The sequence below is a fragment of the Rhincodon typus genome, chromosome 24 (assembly GCF_021869965.1).
Source record: "Rhincodon typus isolate 14 chromosome 24, sRhiTyp1.1, whole genome shotgun sequence".
In the NCBI taxonomy this organism is placed as follows: Eukaryota; Metazoa; Chordata; class Chondrichthyes; order Orectolobiformes; family Rhincodontidae; genus Rhincodon; species Rhincodon typus.
In genome coordinates, this window is record NC_063355.1 from 25,675,564 (window position 1) to 25,701,131 (window position 25,568).

At 37.8% G+C, this 25,568-nt stretch overlaps 1 protein-coding gene across 2 annotated transcripts in view; it reads right to left on the reverse strand.

Annotated features, from left to right (window-relative positions):
• Positions 1-9,286: 9,286 nt before the first annotated feature.
• The window catches only part of pes (pescadillo), a 44,721-nt gene continuing 28,439 nt past the window's right edge, over positions 9,287-25,568 (reverse strand). For both annotated transcript variants that reach the window (XM_048611542.1, XM_020512553.2), the window contains exons 8-15: positions 24,677-24,757; positions 24,501-24,587; positions 22,971-23,101; positions 21,965-22,090; positions 20,229-20,413; positions 17,028-17,164; positions 15,901-16,068; positions 9,287-12,384 (exon numbers count right to left, since the gene is read on the reverse strand). In XM_048611542.1, the coding sequence (XP_048467499.1) occupies positions 12,298-12,384; positions 15,901-16,068; positions 17,028-17,164; positions 20,229-20,413; positions 21,965-22,090; positions 22,971-23,101; positions 24,501-24,587; positions 24,677-24,757 (1,002 nt within the window). In that variant the 3' untranslated portion in view covers positions 9,287-12,297. The remainder of the gene's footprint in view (positions 12,385-15,900; positions 16,069-17,027; positions 17,165-20,228; positions 20,414-21,964; positions 22,091-22,970; positions 23,102-24,500; positions 24,588-24,676; positions 24,758-25,568) is intronic.

Below are 25,568 nucleotides of genomic sequence, written 5' to 3' on the forward strand. Positions count from 1 at the left end.
TAAGTGTTTTTCTCTCTCTGCTCTAGTTTTGAAGAAGAGCTGAGGAATTATCCCTCGTGACCTGGTCAATGGTTATCCCTCAAATAATAGCGCAAAAACAGATTCTGTTAATTATCACTTTCTTATTTGTACGAGCTCATCCAAATTTCTGCTCCCCATTTCCTAATTTGCATCAAGTTCCATTTATTGATCACTCCAATGCTTACGCCATTGCACCTAGTCCAGTGATGCCTCTGTTTTAAAACTGCCATTCCCACGTACAGCCACACTCCTTGCTATCTCTAATCTCCTCCAGTCGTACAACACCCCAGAGCTCTGTGTTCCTTTGCTTCATTGAACTATTCAACTCCATCAGTCATTTAGACTAGGACATACTAAGTTTGTTTTTTTAAAAAATTCATTCACACAATGTGCGCGTCCCTAGCTAGGCCAGCATTTGTTGCCCAGAGAGCAGTTGAGAGTCAACCACTTTGCTGTGGGCCTGGAGTCACCTGTAGGCCACACCAGGTATGCTAGGATGCTTCTTTTTCCCTTCAAAAAAAAAAAAAAAGGATATTAATGAATTGGATGGGTATTTTTCCTGACAATCAACAATGACTTTGTGGCCATCATTAGGCTTTTAATTCCAGATTTTTATTTCATTCCAATTTCACTACTGCCATGGCAGGATTCAAACCCAGATCGCCAGCACATTAGACCTGTAATCTGGAGACCCAGGCAATGAGAATACTACTAGGTCATTGCCCCCCCTTGCTCTTTGCTCAGCATCAGTCGTAGCTGGTGGATGGGAGGAACTCCTGAGTTTAAAGAATGCAGGAAGCTCACGGTGCAGTTCCCGGACCTGGAAAATAACTTTGAGGATGCTTCCTTTTTGCTTTCACTATCTTATCCCAGGTAGTACTACACTTGCCCACAAATACCTGTGGGATTCTGAATCATCTGGCTATTTTTGTCAAGACCAACTGTGAGCTGTTCAGAGGACCAAATTCGCAGTTTTGAATTGACATTTCCTTTCTGTCAAAACTGTGTTCCTATAAATGTCTGTAAAACGGGAAGAGGAGTTAGACAGCAGACAGGGAGCACCCTTCAAGATAGTATCCTCCACCCTTGCTACCTAATAAATTTATAGACCTCAACAATCCCTGTGCAGCACTAAATGAGACAAAGCCAAGCCTGGTATAGTTTGTGGTGGGGACCAACAACAATGGTTGTGAGCTTCCTAATGGTCAGCTGAAGTTTGGTTGAAATTGAAGCAAAATTTGACATTGCACATTTATATGATTATGCAGACACAAAGAGGTTGAGAAAGATGGCAGAAATACAGAGCTATATTTTCTATGTAGAAATTGATTCCACCTATGTAGGTAATGTCACCAAAAGGGAGTATGGAGCAAAGGATCCTTCAAGTATTCCAACAATGGTACGTAGGATTGGAGAATAGCCATAGTTTGAAATGTAGCGTGATAAGGTAAAAGCTGAAAGAGACAAGCATTGTCCCACAGAGCTAAACAATAGAGGAATGCTAAACAATAGAGGGATGTGATTGGAAAGGGAATTGTGATGAAGTCTAATTTAGATTGCAGAGGGGTCAAGAGGAAATAATATACTAGAGTGAATACCATTTATGATCTTGATTCGGTATGAAGTGTGGAAGTATTTGAAGTTTCATTTGAGGGTTTCAAATTGGGAGTTTTGGGACACTTGCAAAACATTGAGTGGGGGTGGGGGGGTTGATGATGCATTCATTTCACTTGGCTCTAGGATTTGCTTCCAAGATCTATTGCTGCCACCCTTTCTTCTGAGATTGTATCCTCTTTTGGATTGTCTTTAATCCAACACCTTGTCTGTTTCAGTGTAATTAGTTATCTGCTTCTGAGCTGGGAATATTTCACTATGTTGAACTAAATTTGATCTGTTCTTGATAGCTCACACCACATTCCCAGTTCAAAAGAACCATTCTGCTGTTTAACTATTCATGCACATGGGAGACCCGATTTCTTTCATTCCTCTCATTTAATATTAATTTTGTCTTTAAGTGTTTGGGTGGAATCTGGCAGATCGCTGAGAAACAAGTTAGTTAACTTTTTTCCCATATTCACTTTTTAAATTTCTTTTTCACTTTTTGCTGGATATCCGTAACAATGCCCAGTTCTGAGGAAGGGGCCTGGATTGGAAACACAGCTGATTGAGTTTCTCTCTGATGCTACCTAACCTTCCAAGTAGTGCATGTAACAAGAACATCCAATACAGAAAATATTTACAGGAAGGGTCATTACCTAATGGATGTCATTTAGAAAAATACCTTGCTTATGATAAATGTGACATTTGTACTCTTCATGTCATATTATGTAAAAGTAAAGCCAGCAGAGTCAGCACTCAGATAGCACATGTAAACCACTTTCTTCCAGTTAGTGTTAATGACCCACGAACCATTGATTGCTATTTTTGTCAACCTGTTACAAATAAATGAGTTTGCGAACATGATACGCATCATTATAAACAGCACGTGATAAACAAACCAAATGATTGGACTTAGCCTCTCTGATGTTAATAAACTTTCATTTTATCTCATTTAACTAGACAGCCTTGCAGGTTTTCAAAATTAAATAAAACTAGAACATTCCAAGGAGAGAGATCCTGGCTTACTGAAATGCATGTTACTTTCTGTTACTAAGGCCCTAAAAGCTATCAACCTTTAGCTTTACCCATGGCAGGATGTGGGAGAATATAGAATTGGGGAAGTTATGCTTCAATTATTACAAGGCACAGGAGAGACTGCATCTGGATTATTGTGTAGTGTATTGGTCACCTTACTTAAAGGAGGATTACATTCGGAGGAAGTACAGAGAAGGTTGCGTTGTCTTATGAGAAAAAGGTCGGACAGACTAGGCTTGTATCCACCGAAGTTTAGGAGAGGAATATCTAATTTCAGGGGCAGCACGGTGGCTCAGAGGTTAGTACTGCTGCCTCACAGCACCAGGGACCCAAGCTCGATTCCAGCCTTGGGCAATTCTGTGTGGAGTTTGCACATTCTCCCAGTGTCTGCGTGGGTTTCCTCTGGATGCTCCAGTTTCCTCCCACAGTCCAAAAATGTGCAGGATAGGTGAATTGCCCATTGTATTGAGGGATGTATAGATTAGGTAGGTTACAGGGGGATGGGTCTGGGTGGGATGCTCAGGGTTGGTGTGGACTTGTTGGGCCAAAGGGCCTGTTCCCATACTGTAGGGATTCTATGATCTATGATATGATTAATTTGATTGAAAAATAGGCATAAACTTCTGAAGGTTCTTGACAGGATGTGGAGAGGATGTTTCATTGTATGGGAGCATCTCGAACTGGAAGTCACTGTTTAAAAATCAAGGGACGTCCACTTAAACTAGAGCTTAGACAATTTTTTCCCCCTGAGGATCAAGTATCTTTGGAATGCTCTTTTGAAAAGTGTTGGAAACGGAGTCCTTGAATATTATTAAGGCAAAGGTAGATAGTTTCTCATTAAACAACAGGTTGAAAAGGTTATCAGGGAAGTTGAGGTTACAAGCAGGTCAGACACAAACATTATTGAATGGTTGAGCAGGCTTGAGGGGCTGGATGGTCTAGTTCGGATTCATACATTCATATGCAGGATAGTAGCACAAAATAGCACCAGACACTTAAGAATGAGATGTTGACCTGGTGAGGCTATAAACACAGGACTACCTACAGGCCAAGCAGCACAGGCAGTGGCCAGAACTAAGCATTCCTATAACCAATGGATCAGATTCAAGATATGCAAACCTACCATATCGCACTTGAATGGTGGTGGACAAGGAAGAAATGAATGGTACTATTTTTATTGAGATGCAATCCAATGATGGGTTGTCTGCTGCTGTGGAGAGTTTAAGCAGGGAAATGGTAACCAGGACAAAGAATTACAAAGAATGAACTAAGTGCACAATGAAGAGGCAGATAGCACTAGAGTAAGAAATAGTAAAAGATTTAGTCAGACTAAGAGGTAATGGCCTAGTGGCATTAGCGCTAGACTGTTAATCCAGAGACCCAGATAACATTCTGGGGACACGGGTTCAAATACCCACCACGGCAGACCGTGGGATTTGATTTCAATAAATATCTGGAATTAAGAATCTAATGATGACCATGAATCAATTGCCGATTGTTGGAAAAACACCATATGGCTCACTAATGCTCTTTAGGGAAAAAAAACTGCTGTCCTTACTTGGTCTGGTCTATATGTGACTCCAGATCCACAGCAATGTGGTTGACTCTTTACTGCCTTCTGGGCAATAAATGCTGCCTAGCCAGCGGTGCCCTCATCCAGTGAATGAATAAAAAAAAAAGGAAATATAATATTTGCAATGCATGTATACAAATTGAGTATTAGGCTGGGGAGTTGCAGGTGCAAAATGTAAACATCAGAATGTGCAGGTGTGACAATAATGAAGACCTGGCTCAAAAAAAGCAGAATTATGTACCAAGTATTCCTGGATACAAAAAAAAAGTGGGGGGGAGGGGAAAAAAAAACTAATTAAGGAGTATATTACAGTGTAGAAGAGAAGAGGAAAAATGTCTTGAACCAGTCAAGAGAACCAATTATGTAGAGCTAAGAAATACTAGGTGTTGTTACACTACTGGGTGTTTTCTATAAGCCCCAAAAGGGGAAGTTAGGAGTAAATTTGTGAGGAAATTAGAGGCACAAGAACTTGACAGTAATTATAATGGGGGACTTTAATTATTCTTATTATACAAGCATAGCAACAGCCTACAGGGCACAAGGAGAAGAGTGGGTGAAGTTCAGATGAATTTTCTTGATCAGACGGTTTCTGATTCAATGAGGAAGGAGGCTTTGCTGGATGTGGTTCGAGGGAATGATGTGGGTCAAATGGGTCAAGTGCCAGGAGGGGAACATTTAAAAAAAAAAGTGATAATAAAAGTATCATAGGTTTTGCATTAGTCCCAGAAAAAAGACAAGGAATAATTTAGAGTTAAAAAGGTTTAATCAGATGAGGGAAAACCTCTGTGCGCTGGGAACTGACCTGTTCCAGGTAAATTGGAATCAAGCATTGTCAGACAAAACCGTAACAAAACAATAGGCTGCATTTAAAGAAGAAATGATTTGGGTATTCTTGTTGAGTCAGGTATATTTTCACAGAATGATTGTTTAAGTTTTTTAGGTACCCAGAACGATCTTGTCATGGAGCTGTTCCTAGAAAGGGCAGAGAGCAGAGTGACAGCCTTTAGTGAGTTGGATGTTCTGTTGGTTGAAATCTCGCTATATAAAGGATCAAGGGGAAAACATGTGGGGTAAACTGACTTAGGTATGAGAGTTTATAGAATAGTTTTTCACTAAAGCAACAGTAAGCTTGCAGCTTGGCATAACTCTGAATGTCATGTATTGTCGTATTATATATGTAATAAAGTGTTACAAAATAGTCTAAATCTGAAGACAATATTTGACTGTCTGCTCAAACTAGTCTGCTTTCAGCTCAAAACTCCTTGTGGTGTATATAAAACCACACAAGATGACAACCTTACTACCTCTATCTGCAACACAGTAAAATTAAAACCTTCAAAAGACTCTCAAAATTGAACTCAATAGTTCCTAATCAGACTTTTGAATAACCAATCCCAGATTCTGTGAATAATCAATTCTACACCAGTTTGTAGCTTAAACAAAAGCCTTAAAGCAATACAATAGCTTTAGCAGAGAAAAATTAAACGAAGTAATTAATGCAAACCCAAAAACTTTTGTTTTCAGCCCCATTCACGAAAAAAAGGCAAAACAAACAAAGACAGTTAAGGGATAAGTAAAGTAACACGGGTCGGATTTCTTAAGTGGGTTTTAAAAAGCAAACTGTTACCAGTCTAAAAGTCATCTTTGGCCCACAGTTCCCAGCTTCAAACTAAAATTGATAAAAATAACAAAATGAAAAATAACTCTAGCAAGATTCTCGGAAGGAAGTGTTGGGGCCCTTGCTCTTTCCAATATAAACTAATAATCTAGACTTTGATGTACATGACACTGTCTCAAAATTTGCAGATGATAAAAATTTAGAAGTACTGTGAGGAAGACAGTGTAGAACTTCAAAAGGACAGACAGGTTAGTGACACAGGCAGGCACATGGCAGATGAAATTTAATGCTGAGTAGTGTGTACTGTTTCATTTTGTTGGGGATATCAAGGTGACAATATAAACTAACAAGTTTAATTCAGTAGAGGTGCAGGAACAGACATGCCTGCAGTATAAGTTAAACAAGTGGTTAATAAAGCTGACAGGACTATAAAAAAAGGATCATAGGATAGAAAAGATGCTACAAATCTACACAATTCTAGCTAAGACTCAAATGGAATATTGTGTCCAATGCTGGGCACCACAATAAAGGAAGAATTTGACTGCATTAGAGGGGGTGCTGACAGATACACGAGGATGAAGAACTTTAATTACACAGATACATTGGAGAAGCTCAGGCAGTTTTCCTTGGAGAAAAATAAGTTGGGCAATTTGGTAGAGTTATTCAAAATCGTGAGGTGCTTGGACAGAGTAGATAAGTAGGGTCTGTTTCCATTGCTAGAAGGATCAAGAACCCGTGGGCATGGATTTAAAGGTGATTAAAACATCAGCAACAGGAAGAACAACTTCACAGAATGAGTCATTAGGATAGAGAATGCATTGCCTGCGTAAATATGGTGGAGGTAGTTTCAGACATGACATGAGAGAGATTTGGATTATATTAGAAGAGGAAAATATTTGCAGGACTACAGGGGAAAAACAAGGAAGTGAACTGATCTTGCTGTGGGTCAGCATTGACACAATGGGCCAAACAGATTATTTATTTTAAATACTTCTATGATTCTAGTCAGAGGACACAGATTTAAGGTGAACCTAAAGTAATGAGAGCTTTTTTTTTTGAAGACCAGGTAGTGGCTATGCCTTTGAAATGTGCTGCTTGAGGTTAATTCAATTGTGGCTTTCAAAAAGGAATTGGATTAAGAACCTCGAGATAAAAATATTCACAGTTTTAGGGAAAGGGAAACACAGACAAACAAGCTGGATTACTCTTGCAAAGACCCAGCATAGATTTAATGGACTGAATGGCCTTCTCATTGTAAAAATTCTATAATCTATAATCAATGAAGCAAAAATTTACAATAATCATTTTGTGCAGTTTTTGGTATACGTACAGGCACAAAACCTTACAGTAGCGAAGCCAAAGCACTATGCCACCCAAATTTTAATGGACAATTTGCCTATGGTTCTCACAGGTGTAGATAGCCAAATTGTTTTGAGTTTCAGGTGAAGTTACAATAAAGAGACATCATATGGCTATTGTTTCCTCCATGTAAACTCGCAAATGGAATATGAACACTCACAATACTTGATTTTCTCTCAGCCGTACAAGTGTCAAGAGAACAGAATTTAGGATTTTTCAGTGGGGTGAACAGCAACAAGTTATTCAACATGTCCCATGTGGGATGTGTGCAAATTTGTAAACACAAAGTATGTAAAAAAAAATCTTGCTAACATTTTGTGCTTTCCAGAGATAAATGGACACCGACAGTGAAGTAGGTGCTTTTTAGATCTAAGTTGCTAGACAATAAGGCATGCAGAGTGGTCATAACCATGTTTAAACACAAACACAGGCTGTCAAAATTAATTTACATTACTTTACAAATGACAAATTTTGCAAACTAACTTTCTTTTACCCAAAAACCCATACTGATTCACAGGATGGTAATGTTAATTTGTTAAAGATGCTAAACAAATACAAGTAATAGTCTTACAAGAGCAGACAGGAGATTTCAAGTCTATTTGTTAAGTAATTATGGAGTCTGGGATATGCTAAGTTTTAGCAACCAAGATTAAAAACATTGGCAGGCTTCTCCTTACTTATTCACAGCTGGGAATTGCATTAGTCTGGATGATGGGTGCAATAATTATCTTGAGGATTTTGCATTTTAGTAGTAATGAGGATAGGGTATAAATAGATTAAGGCTGCTGCACAACTATAATCAGATGAAATGAGTGATTAGGAATTCCACAGCTGCAACATTGTATATTAATTCCTTTTCATAACAAAAAAGTTAGCAACTTAGCTGTTTACTAAGTTTTAGTTTTTGCATCATGAAGATTGTAATGTATCATACCTTAAACAGAATGCAGTCAGATTTCTTAAGTGTATTACTAAATTGCTAATGGCGGCTTAAAGGTAGTAAATGAGACTAAATTTATGCAAGTCAAAAAGATAGAGACCAATTTCTTGCTAAAGTCTTGACAATGATCCCCTCTAACTGTATTTATTTATTAAAACATTAAAACTACAGAATGGTGACAGATTGTCAATTTCAGACCCAAACAGGCACTGTCATTATTAGGTTTCTTTCAATTATTACATCTACCTGTCAAATGTTAATTGTCAACAAAGATGTATTAATTAGAAAAGACCACTGCCTACATCTGCCAATCCAGTTAATTAGCCATTAGCCTCATCTGGCTGATTGAGAATCCAAATGTGGCTAATTGGCTTTTCAGTTAGCAAATAAAATGGAGTAATAGACCATCATTGGCTAGGTGATCTCAAAACTGAGCTACACAGGTGTTTACATATTTCTTTAACGTTAACATGAGAAGGTGGTTAATTTCAACTAATGTTAAGTAGCAAAATGAGCAGTGTGTGTGCTTTTGATCAGTGTACCTTTTGTTTCTGCTCGTTACATATTCTGCTAAAAGTAAAGCTTAACCTGGGTGAAAGTGGAACTTGAACAGCTTGAAGGACTTTTAAATGTATCCATAATATAAAAATCAAAATTCATGAGGGGTGTCCATTTTAGCTGCAACCTTGCAGAAAATCATGTGCCAAACAATAGACAGAAGCTAATGTGACAGGATAGGTCAAAAGTTTAAGAGTAGGTTGGATGTATGACCATCTAAACTTGCAGAAACCATCTGACAGTATCAGATTGGACTGCTTACTTTTGCATCAACAACAATGACTTTGCAGCTCTTACTCATCTAGAGTACAGATTCCTCCACCTGAGACATCCATTTCAGGCTTGGAAATGGTATTCTTGATAACATGTTTTGGTTCCCATGGCACTACAGTAGTTTAGCACATAAACAAGTTGTAAGAAAAAACACAAATCTTAAAATACTTGACCAAGCATAAATTCAAAATACTCCTCTACATTTAATGTCACAAGCATCCAAATTATCTGGGAATTGAGAACTGTAGTAAGTATTTGCACATGTAAAGTTATTAAGCTGAAGTAAAAAAAAATAGCAGACACTCAAGTAGAAGGTTAAATTATTCAAGGTTAGTATATTTGAAACTTCACTAAAATAATTCAGAACATTAGTTAATGCCACTTATTGTTGATGGATTTAAATTCTACCTTACAGTAGGAAATACCAACATGAAAAAAAACTTAATAAAACTCCGTATTATAGATATTTATAAGAGGTTTACATGCTTGGAATAATGTTCTTTTTTGTTATTTATACAGAAATTAAATGGCACCGATTTGTATATACAAAAGCAACCACAACTGCTTCATCAGTTACACTGATTACACCGCATTTGTATTCATTATTGGCAAGATGATTATGACAACAGTCGTCATTATTTTTGGCTGAATAAAAAGCAAGCTGCTAGGAAGATATTTCAAAGTAAGCACCCCACTATCAACAGTGTACAGTACCAAACATTTCAATGCAATTGCTTAATGGAACATATAGCTCATCCAATGCTTTCCTTTCTATAAAAGGTATTGTAGAGATTTGCATTTTGCACACCACAAAGGTGACACAATACATTGAAGCATTACTTCCTCCTGTGTACACACATAAATAGCCCAACAGAAATCTTCAAAGATCCAGCAGACACAGGACCTCAGCACTTCATTGTGCACTTGTAGTCTCTTTTGGTTGACAGAACCCAAAATAACATGAGTGTTATAGAAGAAACTAGTTCCCATGTAACCAGAATAAGTTATTTAAGAGTTCAACATTTATTTTCTCTCTTCAACCATGTTCAAACATCCAGACAGATCTTAAGTCTTGCAAATCACAATGAGTAAGAAATACTGGAGGTATCAACTGAGGTTTTCCATTTCTAAGCAGAGGGGAGAAAAACCAAAGCCAAGATCTCAATGTGTAAATAATTGTAATCTAAACAGTTAGAAACACCAAAAATCCAAGCAGGACTAGGCCATTGCAGGTGTAAGTTCACCATCCTCAAGAAATTTCTTCTCATCTCAGTCTTAAATAGCTTATTCCATATCCCAAGACTACAGCCCTTTCCTTTGGCCACACCAGTCAGGGTATACATCATTGCTGCATTCAGTCTGTTTAGGCTGGTCAGATATTTTAATGAGTCTACCTTCCAATCCTCTAAACTTCAGTGAAAACCATGGTTTTCTGACAATGGCATGAAAGGGTGCTCCTTTAAGCAATAGAGAAACCAAATATCATAAAATTGAAATATTTATATCCAAAGCCAGTTTAAAACCTCTGGCATCAGATGGCCACTTGGACACTTAGACAAATGAGAAACTCAAGCACATATCATTTAACAGTGCAATTCAAATAATGAATCTTGTCAAATGTTTAATTCTTGAAGCTCACACTCTACACTGGACATAAATATTCTCCTTGGATCTTTCTGTTAAATCCAGATGGATAAAGATTTCATTCACTGTTGGATACGAGGACGTGATGCAAAATAACCACAGGTAGTCATAGCACAAACCAACCCAGCTGCCAGCCTTACATCAATTAGAAAAGTAGTGGAAGGAATAGAAAACATTCAGAAATAACATTACAGGACAGAGTGGTGACAACACAATAAAACCGTTCACTGCTGACAGCAAGTAGTTACAATTTAAAATTGTTCCATTCTGTGGTGCTGATATTACCTACCTCAATGAGAGCAAAAATAAAAAAGACGTTCAAAAACACTGGTCAATATTCTGGAAAGAACTCTAAAATCGGTAGCCAAAATTAATTTCAGTAAAATAAAACAAGTAGGCAGGGCTGCTTTATACACTTTGTTTTAATCTTAATGGTTACTAATTCATTCATTTGGCTAGTTAGCTCTCAATTAAGTGTCACTAAATGACAAAGCTTTCAGATTAACATGGGGAGACCAGAAATCTTTTAAACTGATGATGATAGAAGAAACAAATTTACAACATAAAGCATACATCAACCGTCCGGTCATACGCTGGGAAGAATTTTGTGATCTGACCCCTGGCAGTGGGTAGAATTAAATCAGATGGGGAGGTTGATGGGTGGGAATTACGCCACCTACAGCCCGACTAATTCTATGGTGGACAGCCTTAATTGGCAGTAGGGCACGAAGACGAAGTGGGCAATTAACACCCAATTAGGAACCTCATCCTGCCAAAGCAGGTGTTAATTCAGTAGCAATTGGGGTAATGGTTAGTTTTCTTAGGGGAGTTGGGGTGGGGTTGAGGGGTGCATGGGGTGTTTACCATCTAGGGAGCATGACGAGCAAACTCTGGGGGCGAGGGAGTTACCTAGTTCAAAGATTTCAGTGCCTGAGGAATTTGACACTTTATTTGGTGTCAGGGAGGGGAGGCAAAAGCCAATACCAAAATTCATGTGTCTCCTCCACCTGCCATCAAACATCTCGATCTCTATTCTATTAAAAGGTCACAGAAGGTGTCATACCAGCAGCTGTCACTGGCACCCCAGTAGCACTGCTGATTACACAACTAAGCAGGACTTCCACCCCCAGGGGTCTTGATCCTGGAAAAAGATCTGCTACTGTCACCTGTTAGGTACCTGTGTGGCACATAACATATTGGGATTAGGCTTAGGCTCCACAATTTCCACAAGGTCCCATTTGCAGCTGTTAAACTACATTTGATTCCAGTTTTTGCTTTCTTCATTCATCAATTTAAGCTTAAACAGCATAAAAGGCATTAGATATTTCAGCAGGCCAACATTTTCTGCTTATAACACAATTATAATGCCAAAGTGGCATTCTTAGATTTTAAAAATAGAAATCTATTCAATACGATGAGAAATGAACAAACATAAGACATGTCCTGTAAGGACATTTTAATCTTACATTTTACAAGTAGTCTTGTAGAAAAAAGGTCTTAAATTACTTTTTACAGGCAGAGTTCTTCCTAGATAGCAACTGTCAAAATCCAGGACACAACGTAACCGCTTTAGTGAAAGAAGGGTATCTTGTAGCCCATGAAGGTTCAAAGAATCTGTATCGACAAACTTATCAGAATTTAGTTTACAATCTGAAGTATGCAACGATACTCAGTACTTTACTGTAATTTAACTTTTTTGTTCTTCTTTTTCTCAGCTTTAAGTACATCGTCATGAGCCTTTCTCTTAGCTGCCAACTTGTTTCTCTGTAGAGGGAGGTTAAAAACATGCAGGTTAGATAGAGTAACAATGGTGTTAAAATACAAGTCTTCAAATTTTAAACAATTTAAATAATCTACCACAGAAATGGTATCGAGCTGAAGAAAAATGGGAATCTCGCTTCATAACCTAGAAGTCAAATTGATTCCCTGGGTTGCCATTAAACTTCCTGACCAGAACACTGCAAATTTAAAAAAAAAAATCAAATCTATTCTCTGCACAGATGCTGCCTGACCTGCTCAGTTTTTCTAGGATTTTGTTATTTCAAACTTCCAGTATATTTTGCTTTGGAACTTTTGTCAAGTTTTTATTTAGATGCAATGTATCTGGATTTTTGTAAGGTTGTTGAGATGGTGTCCCACAATAGCCTAATGAATAAAGGTAAGAGATTGCAAAGTCAGGGACAAGTGACAGAATGAATTGTGAGTTAGCTTCAAGACAGAAAAGGAAAAAGGGGTGGGATAAGTAGTCGTTATTCAGAAGGGACAGAAGGTGGAAAGTGGCGAGCCACAAGGATCAGTGCTGCTTGATCATAAGGAAGACGGCAATAAATTACAGGGCATTAATAAAAATCTGCAGAATGAGCAAACAAAGTTCAATAGAGATAAACAGAAGTAGTGTGTTCTGGTAGGGAGGATTGGGCAATTACTTATTACTTAGAAGTTCCAAGTCCAAATGGGATAAAAAGGAACAAACAGGTTTCAAAAGTACAAATCTATTAATTGTTAAACATTGCACCACAATGTTAGCAAGGCTTTTTTCAAAAAAAAAAGCAAACTAAACACTAAACTGGATTGCTAGATGAAGAGGGCTGCGAAGTAGGCACCAAACCTTAAAACAATCAATAGTATTGTGCGTAGCTCCAGCCATCATTTTGTATGCAGAGATATGCAGAAAAGATTTACAGTGATAATACCAGAAATGTTCAGTTGTACACATCAAGAAACAACTGACAAGCTAGGTACCTCCTTTGCTGAAAAAAGGTAGCTATGAAGTGACCTTATAAAAGTGTTTATGAAAGGTTTTGAGAGATTGAATGGAGAGAAAATGTTTCCCTTTGTGGGAAAAGCCTAACTTGAAGCCTATTTGGCAACGTGGCCCATCGAGTCTACTCCACGATTCAATCATGGCCGATATGCTTCTCAACCTTATTCTCCTGCCTTCTCCCCGTAACTTGCAACCACTTTTCAATCAAGAACCTATCTTGCTCTGTCCTAAATACATTCAATAACTTGGCCTCCATAGTCCTTTGCGGCAATGAGTTCCACAGATTTACCACCCTCTGGCGAAAGAAATTTCTCCTCATCTCAGTTCAAAAGAGTCGTCCCTTCATGGAGTCAATGCCCTCAGGTCCCAGTCTCTCCTACTAGTGGAGAAATCTTCTCCATGTCCACCATAGCCATGTTTCTCAAAGTTTCAATCAGACTTTTAAACTCCATCGAGTATAGACCTAGAGTCCTCAGCTGCTACTGACATGAGAAGTCTTTCATCCATGGGATCATTCTTGTAGGCCTCCTCAGGACTGCCTCCAACACCAGCACATTCTTCCTTAGATATGGGGCCCAAAACTGCTCACAATACTCCAAATGTGGTCTGACCAGACTTACTTAGTCTCAGCAGTACATTTCTGCTCTTGTATTCCACCCTCTTGAAATGAATGCTAACATTGCATTTGCCTTCCTAACTGCCAACAGAACCTGCAAGTTAAACTTTAGAGAATACTGAACTAGGACTCCCAAGTCCCTCTGTGCTTCAGATTTCCAGTCTTTCCCCATTTAGAAAACAATGTACACCTCCATTCTTCCTGTCAAAGTGCATAACCTCACTTCTTCCCGTCAAAGTATATAACCTCACATCTTTCCTCACTGTATTCCATCTGCTACTTCTTTGCTCACTGTTCTAGCCTGTCCAAAGTCCTTTTGCAGCCTCTCTGCTTCCTCAACCTACTTGTCCCTCCACCTATCTCTGTCATCTGCAAACTCAGCAACAATGCCCTCAGTTCCTTTGTTCAGGTTGTTAATGATGTGAATAATTGTGGTTGTAACACGGATCCCTGCAGAATTCCACTAGTTTCTTTACCCCTACTCTCTGCCTCCTGCCAGTCATCAATAAAAGACAGACAGACAGTCACCAAGAAATCCACTAAGATGTTAACAAACATCTTCAACGAAGCGTGTTAGAATATGGAAATTGCTATCACAGGAAGTAGCTGAAATGAACAGTATACATAGGTTTAAGGGAAAACTTGACAAGCATGTGAGGGGAATGGAATAGATGTTTAAGATGGTGAATTTAGAGGATGAGAAAAAAAAAAATAGATTAGAGGTGCCATGAGTGCACAATAAACATTGGTGCATTGCCTGGTGCTGAAAAGCTTCGTTGTGTTGTACCTACCACATATTCCTACATTTATGCTATTAGAAGACTGGCTATTATCCTATAGAGAGCAAATGTCAGTATGTTTCTCCCCAGCTATCAGCCACCCTTATAAAAGTCATATTTTGGAGTGGAGGGACAGGGAAGAAAAGGAATGTGAATTGATCATCGTGAATATGAAAGACTGTTTTATTCCCACTAGTTGGTCCCCTTATAGCTTAAGAATTATAAGAATTTCAATTATTCCCAATAGAACGTGGGCATATGCTTTTTCTTCCTTCAAATAAAGACAAAGCCTTTCTTTTAAGCAAAAATAAACTTCAGGTAGTGTGTCACAAATGATTACATGAAGGCCAAACAGCATTTAGTGCACATGGAGGATTAAATACTTAACTGAACTCAAATAGGAAGGTGAATTAAAAACTGCAACTCAAATGCACTGTTGAGAAGACTTGTGGTTTTGACTGGCCTACTCAATAAGGTCAGATTTTTGCTCCCAATTATTTTGTATGCTAAACCCATAGTGTGCTCCAGTCAATGTATACAAGGAAGACATTCAAGCCTGCAGGCAATGCAAATAAGGAAAACAAATTATTCAGCCTCAAAAGAAAGGGACTTACCATTTTAGTGCAGTCTTGGTATGGAGCCAGTCAGTTAACTGGACCTTTAACTTTGGCTTGCACTCACTTGCTCTATTGTAATGTCTTCATCTTATACTTTCAATGATGTAGCTCCTCACTTACAAAATCTGGTACAGTTTTACGAACCTCCCTTCCACGGCACTTAGGTTTTTCTTTGCCTTACCTTATGCTCAATGTCCCTTTTCACTGGATAATTATAACTAGACAATAGACATATTGAAGGACTGAACAGAAGAGACTTTATAATTTAATGCCTCATTAGCCCTCAACACTTCCAATAAACTCAATTACTAATTTTTGGGTAGCAATTTTGCTCCCTCCTTTGTGAAGGAATAGGAATTATCCTTCAAGCCTTAAACTAGAACCTTTTTAAGAAAATCCTAAAGACTTGTATATTGCCATATCTTGAACAAGTACTCAAGCACTTGAAATAAAGACAACACAACATTTCAGATAGCAGAAATAAGAACTGATGAAAATACAAACCTCACGAACTTTTCTCTTCTTGCCAAACATGATTTTCTTGTACAAATACTTCTCTTTTTTCTTCATCATCATGATAGCTAGGCGCTTCTCTTCTGCTTGCTCTCGTTGGGATGCTTCTGTTTTGTTCTCCAGCTTGACAGTTCCTGCAGTTACTTTCACATTCAGTTGCTGTGGAAACATCCGTAAAATCAGTGAATCAAGAAATATAATCAAAAAGATTAATTTGTGGGTTCACAAATAGTCGATGAACAGCTAATCACTTCCTGAGTATACTTATGAAGATGCTGAAACATGTCAATGTAATCACACTAACGTTGCAGCCACAGCAATCTTCCACTCGAGTTGTAGCAGTTTTTTCTCAAAGCACCTGGTGTATTTGACTGCCTGTTTATGACAAAGCTGCATCTTAGAAGTCAATGCGCAACTTGTTACTCCTAGGCTTTTTATACTTTTGGGGAAAAAAAACAAATTTGCAGGAGAAAATATATGTTTAACTTTTTTGGTGAAATTCTTTGCAAAAATTTAAAGAACACCATTGTTCCAAAAAGTAAGAAATTCCTTCCTAACACTATTTAGTTTACCTTCTGTTGCGTGGCTGCCAGTTCTTAATTGGATCACAACATCAAATATAGAAGCGTATAGCACAGAAATGGGCACTTTGGCCCACAGAAATGAAGAATATTCACTGAAGGTTTAAGTAATGTGTAATAGCCCTCATCTGCTCCACACAGATGCAGGAAATACATCAATGACAATCAAGTAACTCAAACCCCTCATAAGCAAATGCAGATTATCTGGAGGAGGAAATCTTAAACTCACCTAGCACCACTTGGGAGTGGTACACTTGTTCTGATTCTGGAGCACCACTAGTCGATGCGTACATGGATTGTAGGGTGATTTGAATCCTGGAATATTTATGCACTGTACACAACTAACACCTGAAAATGGGGCTACACAAACTAAAACTCCCCCTTCCATATATTTCAAGCCAAAGTCTCCAGTTTGCCACAGTTGAATCACCAGTGCCACAGGCTGGAGTTTAATTTTTAAAATGTAATTATTATGGCATAACAAAAGACTGAATTTTACACAGATTTAAATCAAAGGCCGTTTCTAATGGAACTCACTTTGTTTTTCACCTTCTCAGCCTCCATTTTCTTCAGCATTTCTTCGTCTTCCTTTTCGGTTTCATCCAAATCCTCCTCACCTTCATCCTCAGACTCATCATCCTGTTCATCCTCTTCAGATTCATTTTGGTTTTCATCTGTAATAAAAAAAGACAAGAAATGCAAGTAGTATGATAACAGTAATCTTTCAAAACAAATTGCATTAAGAGACTATTGGTGAAACTGGATCCTTCTTTTCTTCTATCCATGCTCACACAGGGGTGGAAGCTTAAATCAGCTTCTAAAGAAAATGGTTGACTTTTGTCAGTTAAGGAGATCACAGGTATCAGTAGTATTGACAAGTTTTGTAATCATCTTGGGTAAAGTTAAACAGTTCTTAAAATAGCTTTGTCTTTTTAATTTTGATCTGTTGCTTGCACTTGGAGTAGATTTTCATTGATTTTTTAATAATTGCTGTACTTTGTACCCTCTGTACTTTATTTTAATTAACGTCAATTACTCCATTCTTAATTAGACAAAGCATGATATTAGCAGATGTTGTTAATTTTCAATCCAAGATGGATAATTTTTTGTAAAGCGAAAGGTATTAAGGGATATGGGCCAAAGGCAGATTTATGGAGTTAGGCCACAGATCAGCCATTATCTGAATGGTGGAACAGGCTTAAGGGGCTGAATGGCCAAATCCTGTTCTTATGTTCAGATGCTTTTAAATCAAGAAGAATTTAACATTGAGGTCAAAACTTGCAAGGTAGCTATTAACAACTTGCTTTTGTATGTAACAGAATGTTGCAAAGTGCTCCTTAGGAGCATTATAAAACAAAAACGTGACACCAAACCACATAAGGAGATATTAGATCAGATGAGCAAAAGTTTAGTTTTAACAGAATATCTTACAGGAAAAGAAGTAGAAAAGAGAGGCAGAGAGGAGCTGGGAAGTAGGGAATTCTATGGCTTAAGGGCAGTTGAAAGAACAGCTAGCAATGGTGCAGCAAGTCTGAAATACTCAAGTGCCCAGAATTAAAAGAATGCAGATACCCTGGGGGTGAGAGAAATTAATATTCCCAACTATAAACATCATGGAACTGAACTGGACCAGATAAACAAATACTGTAGGTATAGCAGGTCAGAGGCTTGGAGCTACAGTTATTCACCACAGCCTGTCCACCATCTACAAGCACAAGTCAGGAGTGTGATGGAATGCTCTGAGCAGGTGCAGCTCCATAAGATATAGCAGCAGAAGTAGGCTATTTGACCCAATGAGTGTGCTCTAAAATTCAATGAGACCGTGGCTGATCTGATAATCCTCAACTACACTTCTCTGCCTTTTCTCCTTGATTCCCTCACTAATTTTAAACAAACAAACAAAAAAAAAAATCTATCACAGCCAAGAATATAATCATGACCCAACCTCTACGGCAAAGAACTCTACAGACTGACAACCCACTGATAATTAATTCCTTACATGTGTCTTAAATGGGCGCACCCTCTTACTCTGTAATTATGCCCTCTGATCTTAAACTCTCCCACAAGGGAAAACCACTTCTTAGCAACTACCCTGTCAAGCCCCTAAGAATCTAGTATGTTTCAATAAGGTCATGTCTCATTCTTCTAAATTGCAGCACAAGCCCAACATATTCAATCTCTCCTCACAAGAAACCCCGCTGCCATGTGCAGGATCAACCTGGTGAATGTTCTCTGGACTGCTTCCAATGCCAGCATATCTTTCCTTAGTTAGGGGGTACCAAAATTTTTCAGTATTCTAGGTGTGGTTTAACTAGGACCTTGCATAGTTTTAACAAGAGCTTTCTATTGTAATACTATATTTCCTTTGAAATAAAGTCCGTTTCATTTGCCTTCCCTATTGCCTGAACTTTTTTCTACAATCCATATTTCATGGATTATGCCTACTTATATCCCTTGCAGATTGTCTTCCTCATCACTTGCCCTTTCACCTATTTGTGTCATCTGCAAACTTGAAGATAATGCATTCACTTTGCTCAGCCAGGACATTAATCGATTGTCAATAACTGTGGTCCTAGCACTAATCCACCTGGTTGCCATTCTGAAAATGTTTGCCTCATCCCAAAATCTATTAGTTAGCCAAATCATGGTAATGCACTACTGTCAACAGTAATCTTATCTTACCAAGTGGCCTTATGCACAATACCTTATAATACACTTTGATTGTCAAAGGATTTTATATTCACTGGTCCCCCTTTGTTTATACTGCTTGTTACAACATTCAAGAAACATATTACCATCCAAGAAATAGAAACCTGCATAACTGCCACTCTAACACCTTCAACATTCACTCCCTTCACCTGCCGATGCACAATGGCAGGGGTCGAGGATGCAATGCAGCAACACACCAAGCTGCTCCAACAGCACTTTCCAAAGACACAACTGCCATCATCTAGACACAGCAGATGTGTGGGACCATCATTACTTGCATGTTCCTATTCAAGCCAATCACCATCCTGGTTTAGAACTATATTGCTGTTCCTTGCCTGTTGTTGGGTTAAAACCCTAGAACTGCCTTCCTAACATTACCGTACTCACCCCCATTCCTTAAGAACTGCAGCGGTTCAAAGAGGCAGCTCACCACTTTAGGGCAATTACAGATGGGCAATAAATGCCCACATTCCCAGAATGAATAAAAGCAAAAGACAGAAAAATTGATGGATATGAATATGTCAGAAATCTTTGCACGGACAGAAGAACCAGCTTAGTTTTTTTTTGGTGGTTGGTGTTGTGGAGATGTTAAAAGTACTTTTAAAGAGGGAAGATGGCACAGTATTGAGGAGCATGAACCAATATAATCAATAATGACTGAGATGCAGGCCATGTATTCAATACAACAACAGGTAAAACTTCTTGGAACTATTTACATCAATTCATGCCCATTATGAAAATGTTACACAAAGTCATCTAAACTGAGCAAGTATTATAGACAAGACTGCTTTCGGTTTTGCAGGTCAACCAATTTAGACCATGTTTTCCCCAATTTAAGAAACTGACATAACCCCTGGAGTTTTATATTTCTGTAAATCATAAATCTATTACACAGAAATTGGTGTTTAAAATTTTGCACCCCAAAGACCCGTTCCCCTTCGGCATGCAATTGGAATAAATTAGCAGTGCTGAGAGTACATGTGCATTTGGAAATAAACTAAATGCAAATTAATGAATCAGACAGCTTACACGTGCTATCGCCTCTCTGAATGGCCAAGAGTTTGAGTTTCTCTGGTGGAATGTAGTCTCCTTCTTTCTCCTCCACAAATGGGGACAGGTGAGGTGGTAAAGTTACTCCCAGAAAATAATCTTCTACAGGAAGAAGTGTTTTAGCATTAATACAGTCGTAGACCCATTGAGGCTGGATATAATACCTGAAAGTTAAAAATAGTAAAGGTTAAAAAGATAAAAATAATTGCAGCAGTGGACAGTTATGCATGTTTAGCCAGTTATAGTAAAAAGGAAAGTAGGTACATCAAATGGAGAATCTGTTTTATTTCACTTTGAATGAAAAGCTTTTTTAAAAAAAAAGGTCTCTCATCACTTACAATTGTACAATATCAGAATTAAATAGTGGGAAACAGATTCAAATTGCAAGATAGTATTGTTAGGCAAGCTTCAGGCAGTGCAGTAGCTGAAGCATTTCACTGGAAGGAGAAAAGGAAACATATAATACTTACAAAGCAATCGAATTCCGTTGTTCTAGCTCCGGTGCTGGTTGATATACATGCTCACAATGCTACAACATGACTATCCATTTCAAGGAAGTAGATGCAGAGCAGATATGGAGACACAGAGGAGGAAATGCTATTTCATAAATTGTATGACTCATCTTGGAAGCTGGTAATTGATCCTATCATATATATTTACAATATGCTCTTTTTACCCCTCCATTCATTCATGGGATGAGAGTGTCGCTGGTTAGCCTGGCCTTATTACTCATCCTAGAGAATAGTTAAGAGTCAATCACAATGCTGTGGGTCTGGTGTCACATGTAGGCCACACCAGGTATGGATGGCAGTTTCCTTCTCTAAAGGACATTAGTGAACCAGATGGGTTTTCCAACAGTTGACAATGGATTCATGATTATCAGTAGGCTTTTAACTCCAGATATTTATCTAATTCAAATTCCATCATTTGTTGTGGTGGGATTCAAACCCAAGTCCCCAGAACATTACCTGAGTTACTGGATTAATAGTTCAGTGATAATACCACTAGGCCATTGCCACCCCCACGGCATTGTTAGGTAAGGGAATTGCATTCTGATTATATTTTACATTCTCTCATATCGCAAGGAAGAGTTTTGTAATTTTTAAAATGTAAAAATTACAGGCATTCAAATTACAGGCTTACTAGTCTTGGAAGCCCAAGGAAAATAACTACACTGAAGGGTCAATAAAAACAGAATAAATGTTTTTCACTTTAAGTGTATCCTGAAGATTTAAATATCAGTTAAAATGATGAATAGAATTCATCAAAGACATGCAATGGCTATTTGCGAAACAAACTCTCCACTAGTCAATGTACAAAAAATCTAAACCAAGATCATTTATTGTGTCTCATTAGGCGCAAAGTTAGGCAAGGAAAGAACGAACTTGCTCTTAACTGGAGTGTGTGCAGCCAACGTTTAAAGTATGTGATTGGCAAGTGGAAAGCAAAACTTGAACAGGTTAACATGTCTTGCTGTTCAAGAATGTAAGAGTATGCCATGATCAGGAACTATTTTGTTTTAGATTTCCAGCAGCTGCAGTATTTTGTACTTGGGTTCTTAAAGCAAGCAGTGGAAAGAATTTACTCCTATACCATATGGAGGACATTGAATTAATTGTTTGTTGCCAGATTTAACAGAAGTAAAAGACAACACCAGTAACAAAAGCAAACTCCTATTTACTGGACGTAGCATTTCAGTTTTTATGAGATCATACCTGTTAATAAACTGTTTATCCAGATTTGGCCTGTCCACGATCTGATGAGTGATGGTTTCATCTGTTACAGGATATGTCGCACCTATACAAAGTGACTTATCCCATGATACCTTGCCTCCAAAACACCTAAAGGTTTTAAAGAGGTTCAAAGTTATTTTCTCCCGAAAGCAGAGTTCTTCAAAGCAATGAATAAATTGATAAAGAACAGAGAGAAATGTCAGCCACAGTTCCCATTCCAATCTACTGCTACCTAGTCATTCCCCTGCAGATGGTGTATTTGTGAATACTGAGCAAGAACAGAAATGGACTCCATATGTTCTCCAATATGGAATCAAATAGCTTACTGACATTCGTGGTGTCTCTGGAACCAATCACAAATTGGCCAGATTGTGAAACTGTACCTTCACAAAATTCATTGAGAGGACAAAAAGAGTCATAAAAGCATTTGATTGCTTTTTTTTTTAAAAACTAATTTCATCATAGTCATCTGAGATAACAAGGTGTAGAGCTGGATGAACACAGCAGGCCAAAATTTTTCTGAAGAAGGGTCTAGCCCGAAACGTCAGCCTTCCTGCTCCTCTGATGCTGCTTGGCCTGCTGTGTTCATCCAGCTCCACAGCTTGTTATCTCAGATTCTCCAGCATCTGCAGTTCCTGCCATCTTCTCATCATAGGTCATCAATTGCTATGGTTGAGCAACTTTATCAGACAAATAGTAAAGCCTCTCGGGCTAGGAAGATACTAGGTTCAATGCATCAGTTGAAGCATTACGTAGCTAAATTTGGGGGACAAAGTGAGGTGAAAATGCGCATACTTAGGCAAGAACAGAATTGGTTTGGCCTCAGTCTGCCAACCTGACAAAGACAGCCAACGGAGTTGACAAATGAATAATGGTCATGTGTGAGGTACAAACTGTATCCCAGAAGCAACTGGCTGACACCATCAGAAACAATAGGACAGACTGAAGGATTAAAAATTGTTCACATACACCAGAACTAGTAACATACCTTATGACAAATGCCAGTGATTCACGTGGAACTTCTCTGTTTAAGAAAAACTTCATCCCCTCAAACAACTTCTTCAGTTTTTCTAGAATTTGTTGTTCTTTTTGCCTCTCTTCAAGCAGTACTGCATTTTCCTGAACAAATTATAGGAGTTACTCCAGTGCATTATATTATTTTGCCACGGAGAATTACCTCATACAAATAACAAGGTGCCAATGTAACCTGGCAAACATTCAGTTTTAATCAGACAGCACTTCTAATAGACCAAAAGAGGTACTCAACTCCATTACATTTCTGCAGGTAGAAAGAACTGCTATGTATTTCACTGTTAACATATTTGTGTCATAAAACACTAACCAACTGCCAAACTAAGTTTGGAAACTGTATTTTACTGTGAGTTATTAACACATCAACCCGCCATCTTAATTTGACCTAGACTTAGCATTCCTTTCCTTAGTAACAACACAAACGCCTCAAATGTGCACTTACAGAATACCAAGGGAAGATAAAACACATGCTGAAAGCAGATTTTTAACAAACAATCTGGTTCAGTGCACAAAAACAAACTAAAACATAGATGCTCTTAAGTCTTCAAAAAGAGAGGCTAATCTAGGTGGTTTTGTAAATTGTTCAAAAATGTCAACAAGTCACAAAAGGATACACAATTATATGGCAATAAAAATATATTTTTTGAAGCACTATTCTGAGTGTAAGCATGTTTGTTTGTCCAACATCCAGTTGTGTTTTTGTGCCTGGGAAATTAAACAATTTTTCCTAAAACCTCTCCCCAACTTTCACCAAAAGATTTGGCTTCTTAATTTATGATTCCTTACTCAGGTAGTAACTACTTATATTCAATTCTCAACAATAAACAACAATCCACTGTTGTGGATACAAGCCCATAGATTTTGAAAGTTTAAGTTCTAAACAAAGTTTTCCTTTAATTTGCACTTGTAAGCTCTCATGGAGGAAAGTATATGTGATTTCTGTCTTTTTCCAATAGCATCAACGTCAGCAGTACATGCCAAGTAAATTTTGGTCCTGTGTAATTTATCATACAGAGTAACTCGAAGCTGATTAAATTCAGTGTTCATTGCACTATGGTACATTCATATTTTATAGCCAGTATCAGGTTTCTACTTTCAGCATGCAATTGATGCATTTTGGCAATTTAGAGAATCACTACTAGGTGAAGGCCTACAACTTCAACAATCAATGACCCTACATTTACCTATGTCCTCTGGAAAATAATGATAACTAGCTCCATGGATATAAATAATATTTTGACTGCAATGGTTTAGATAAAAAAAAAGGATCCGTGCTACAACTGTACAATTGATGGATAGTTCTTATGGTCATCCAAGGAACAGTTCTGCTTGTACTAAGCTGCCCAATCTTCTGTCATGAAAATATAATGAAGCAGAAGCCAAATCAACAACAAAAAAATTTTTAAATTTAGCAACAAAGGAGTTTTCTTTCCTCACTGAAAAACACATTGTTTAATAATGATGAACAATACGGTTTAATACTTACTTCTTCTGCAGGAAACTCATCAGGTACGTCATCCTCTTCATTCGAGGATATCACACGAGCTAAACTTGCACCCAGCGCAGCCAGTTTCTACACAAAGTCATAAAATTAAAATTGGTGCTTTGAATAAGATCACAATTTTTTTGGAGGGTAAGACTTTAGTCAGGTTCACCACTTACCTCCATATAACATTCAGAATCCATTGCATATTTCTCTTCATTGTCTTGCTTCAGGTTACTTTCTTCAGCATTGTTTTCAAGCTGAAGATAGATTTTCAGTTTAGTTAGTTATGTGAAACAAAATGGTTATCAATCCACCAGACTTCTAAATCCACAAATCTGTTGTGAATTGTGGAATCACAACAGTAGCTACAACATGGGTTGCCGTACACAAAGTGCACAAGTATAGCAAAACAATAAATAACTACGAAGGAACTTCCTGCTTCATGGGAAGATTCTAAAACAGTGAATACTGTAGCATATTAAAACTGGCTACATTTATGGGACATCTACGGGACAGTGAATAAGTACCCAATAAGCATATATGGAATGTATCTTTTATAGCAAAGACAGAAGGTTTCCTAATCAAAAATATTTCATTATATTATGCACCTTACAACATTTTGGACATTTCTTAATTTGCCGATATTGGTTTAAAGCTTGAATTCAATGTTTTCAGTTTTTTGGACTTCAGCAATTAGTTTCCCGTACTGTGATAGTGACTTGACATTTTGATGGGCCAGATCAGATTTGTTTTACTTCCCAACTTTAGTTTATTTAATAGTCTGGAGCACTGCAATAACTGAACACATTTTGAGAAATTTATTACTGAATTCACATTTTCACTGCGAAAATTATTAGTCCATAAATTACAGATGAATGATTTTGGAAATATGAAAGCTATATATTAAATTCTCTCCAGTATTTTGAATGGTGTGCAAATTAGACAGTAATTTTCCCAAAAATGGTATTTTTAGAGAAATAAATCTCATTAGTTAAAGGCTGTCAGTTCTAATCTGTGGCCTGGCCAAATATCAACAGTGGTATGTTACTAATTCATGAACATAGACAG